Source organism: Neltuma alba, unplaced genomic scaffold, assembly GCF_004799145.2.
Source record: "Neltuma alba isolate B1F8T4 unplaced genomic scaffold, ASM479914v2 tig00012153_pilon, whole genome shotgun sequence".
In the NCBI taxonomy this organism is placed as follows: Eukaryota; Viridiplantae; Streptophyta; class Magnoliopsida; order Fabales; family Fabaceae; genus Neltuma; species Neltuma alba.
The window spans coordinates 3378-7756 of NW_021636701.1; the positions used below are offsets into that span (position 1 = coordinate 3378).

Sequence of the window (4379 nt, forward strand, 5' to 3'; positions counted from 1 at the left end):
AAGTTTTTCTTAATTTGTGTGAAACATGTTAGAAGTGTCTTATAAATAGGACCAGAGGAGTATTTCACATGTTTATCAATATTTTTCAAATTAATCATATTGATATTTTCTTAATATATAACAATCAAGTGGGAGTAGAAAAAAGAAAATTAAGGAAAATATTTAGGATAGTTTTAGAAAATATATCATATTAAGTTATCAACTAATCAAATTAATATTCTTGATCTACTGAAAATTAGTTAATTAGATTTTATATTACGAATCGAGAGAGTATTTAAATTTTGTGTAAATAATACTCACACATATGATGAACTGCAGAGAATTCTCCTCGTGGATTACATACAATTCGCCCACCTGGAAATGATGGAAAGAAAATCTGAGAATAAAGAACATTAGTTTAATTAAAACCGCTCGAGGCAGAAATTTAATTTTGTGAGTTATGCATTCAAACTAAGAACATATATAGCATATAATACAAAAGCATGGACGATATATATATATAGACTCACAGAGTTATTCCCAAAACATTCCCAAATGCAAAGCAAACTTGATATCAAATCCAATTCTATTTTAATTTTCCTAGTTAATCCCTTACGTTAAAAGCTTATGCAACTCTTATTTTTCAGTCTCAGAATAGTCGTGGATGGCCTCGTTCTGATGGTCTGAAAGCATCATAAGGTGAAGACAAGTTCTATAATGCTAAGTGAGTTGGTGAGTCGCACTTTAAAAATCATGCCATACTGGCTATGTAATTAATTTTGAATTATATTGAATCAAAACTATTGTTTTAATAATATAATTTTACTATTTAACTAATTGTCCAAAACGTGCGTAGATGACACAACACTGTTTAATTAATTTTTTTATTTGGCCAACAATATGTTAGAAGGCTACTATAAACATCTATACATCAGACACACAGCGAGATTCGTGTTTCAACAAATCAAATCAGTGTCCTGCAAATTTCCATGGGGAAAAACTTGAGAGGGGGGGGGGGAGAAGAAGAAGAATTCATAACAATCAACGATGATTCAAATTGTATAGATGTGCCAGCTACGGTCCTGCTGAATGGTCATATGTTTATCGTCCTGGTCTCATTAATCTTTAATTTGAGAATTTTTATGCTACTGATAATTAATAATATCAAAGCAATATATTTTGTTGAATAATAATAATTTTGAAAGCTCTCCCTCAAGTTCTAGTTGATCGGATTGTTTTACGTCCACGAAAAATGCTTTTGGATTTATAAGATAATGTTTTTTTTCCCGTTGGACAAACATAAACGATAGAAGAAACTTTGTCGTGCTGGAATACGAATGACAAATAGTTGTAATTATTACCTGTCTTTTTTTTCTTTGGGTTATTAACTTGACTATTTATAAAAGTTTGACAGGGTTGGATTATTTTTAGCCATGGCTTGTGTTCTCACATTACACAGCACTGTGTATGATTTTCAGGGGAATAATGGAATATTAAAGAAGGCAAAGACAATAATTGATGTTAAAGAAAGAGAAAGATGAATGTAAGGTCAATTTTCATTTAACCTGCTTGCTGGAAAATCAAATTAATTTTGGCCATGCGTGCGTGGGCCATTTCCTTTTTAGCCACACATTATTTCTTGTCATAATAAAGAGGGTGAAGGAAAAATTACAACCAAGGAAAGCAATATAATAGCCATCACCTATTTCATCTTCGTCAATAATTGGCCACAGAGGGGTGATCTTTTCTTTTTATTCAAAATATCCAGAGTTATCTAGTGTGCGTATAATAAAAATATTATATTCTCTTACATATATATTTTGAGTTAATTTTAATTTTGATTAAGCACACGATTTCATGTATTGGAGGGAGTTTGAGCTGAATTATATATTTCTTTTTTAATTACTAATAGGAAAATATTTGAGCATTCTATTACAAAAATATTATATATTCTCTTGTACATATTTTGAGTTAATTTTAATTTTAATGAAGCACACGATTTCATGTATGGGAGGGAGTTTGAGCTGAGTTATATATTTCTTTTTAAATTATTAATAGGAAAATATTTGAGTTTTCCCATTACAGAATTTATTACTACATAGGAAATCTACTCTAAATTAAGAGGGAAGACGTACTAAAATGCAATATTGCATCTCTAGTAAGTTTAATAAACACTTCACGCCTTCGTACGTCTAATTGAGATTATTGTTTTGTAATTGGATGTGGCCGTTACCATCTTTGCCACCGTTAGGTCCTTTGGCCACGGTGGACCTTGCGCTGAATTTACCGAAAGACCCTTCCATCTCTTCAAGGGTTTTGCCCTGCGTTTCCGGGAGCAAGGTATAGAAGAAGATCCATCCAGCGAACGCAATACCTCCGAACAATAAGAAGGCTCCACCAATGGTTATGCCGTTGGATAAGGAGAGAAAAGTCATTGAGATTACGCCACTTGTCACTCTATTAACAACGACTCCCATGGACGCACCCTGAGCGCGTAGCCTCAGCGGAAAGATCTCCGAGCTATAAACCCACGTGATTGGACCAGCTCCGATCGAGAACGTTGCCACATACGATATCACCATGGCTATGCTTAATCCAATGGCCCACATTACTCTGGTGTCCGAATGATCAATGACCGTGAGGCACGCCCCGAGAGTAACGAGTGAGAGCACCATACCCGCAACACTGCTCAATAACAACGGGCGGCGCCCGACCCGATCCAACAAGAACGTGGCGACCAATATGGAAACCGTCTTGGTAAATCCAACGGCTACCGTAGCCAGAAGCTCTTCGGTATCCGATTTGATCCCGGCCTTTCGGAAGATTGTGGGGCTGTATAAAACGACGGCGTCTATGCCAGACGCTTGTTGAAAGAAGTGTATGCCGAGGGCAGCGATAACAATGTGACGGACCGCGGGTGTAGGATAAATAAACATCTCTTTCCATACCCCTCCCCCGGCTTTGTTTTGCCTGTTCACGTGAACGACGTCGTCGTTGCAACTCTCGGGGATCCCCGCCGCTTCCTTGATGTCGGCTAGCCTTAGCTGAGCCTCTTCCACTGAATCTGAAGTTCTCTCAAGGACTCGACGTGCCTCGCCAAGCCGACCCCTCATCACTAGCCATCGAGGCGACTCCGGCATGGCTAACACTCCCAGTGCGAGCAACACGGAAGGAATGGCGCCGATTCCCAGCATGAGCCGCCATCCTAGCCGAAGCGATAGCTTCGAGAATGCGTAGTTAGAAATGTATCCAAACAAAATCCCAGCGTTGATGAAAACCTGAAATATAGAGAGCATGACGAAAATGGCACTGATTCAGATTCTGGTGTTGTACTTGAATGGTGTATATTGACGTTGTTTAATTAAAAGGTAAAAAAGAGAGGAAGTTATGGTGGGGGACCTCAGGGAAGGAAGTAAGGAAGCCACGAGAGGAAGCTGGGGAGACTTCGGCAGTGTAGACGGGGGCGATCATGAGGGCGTAGCCGATGCCAATGCCGGCGATGAAACGGCCGAACATGAGGAAGGCGTAGTTCATGGAGAAGCCCATGAGAAGGGCACCGATGAAGAAGATAGATCCGGCGAGGACGATGGTGTAACGGCGGCCAATCCAGTCGGAGGTTCTTCCGGCGAGGCATGATCCTATGAGGGAGTACAGGTTGATGATCCCCACCAGGATTTCCACTTGAACGTCCGTGATTTTTAGGTCTCTCTTAATGTAAATAATAGCTCCGCTCATCACTCCAATATCTGTCGTAATTGTAATAAATGAACATCAAATAATATATAACTATGATAAAGACTGGACAAGAAAGCTGGTCAATAAGAGAAAGAAAGGAAAAAGAAAGAGAAATATAGAAAGTAAAAAGAAAGAGACAGACCGTAACCAAGCAAGATGGAAGTCATGGAGGCCAAAATAGCACAGGCGAAGGCATACTTGTTCCTGGTAGGTTTCTTTTGAGGATCAAAATCTGCTATGGTAGTTCTACTTTTCTGGGCAGTGTCAAATTCAGCTGCCATGTTGATGAGCTAATAAGATTGCTCAAGCAACGTGACAGAGAAAGAAACAGAGGGAGGGAGGGAGGAGGAAGAAGATCAGAAAGCTAAGCAAGAGTAGAAGTTGAAGAGTTGGGGACCATAAGAATAAGTGGTGAAGGAGGGTGTTTGTATGGAATGGTGTGAGTGAGAGCTTGAGGGGGCGAGTGCTTATATAGAGTTTTTTCTCCTTATCTTACCTTCCACCATACAGCGCCACTTGACCCCAGCTATATCCTTAACATTCGCATAAAAAAGAATAAATGCATAGTTAATTAATAACATATTGACATATAATTTCTTATATTAAGAAATATTGAATTTTTTTTCCTGCCTACAAGAAATATTGAATGTTTAATTTTTCAGATA

At 38.6% G+C, this 4379-nt stretch overlaps 1 protein-coding gene across 1 annotated transcript; it reads right to left on the reverse strand.

Annotated features, from left to right (window-relative positions):
• Window positions 1-1985: 1985 nt before the first annotated feature.
• Window positions 1986-4149, reverse strand: LOC114723743 (polyol transporter 5-like). Its single transcript, XM_028909974.1, has 3 exons — window positions 3857-4149; window positions 3379-3725; window positions 1986-3257 (listed from the first exon to the last, which is right to left on the reverse strand). The coding sequence occupies exons 1-3, from the start codon at window positions 3993-3995 to the stop codon at window positions 2172-2174; spliced, it is 1572 nt and encodes a 523-aa protein (XP_028765807.1). The 5' UTR covers window positions 3996-4149; the 3' UTR covers window positions 1986-2171.
• Between the last annotated feature and the right edge of the window lie 230 nt (window positions 4150-4379).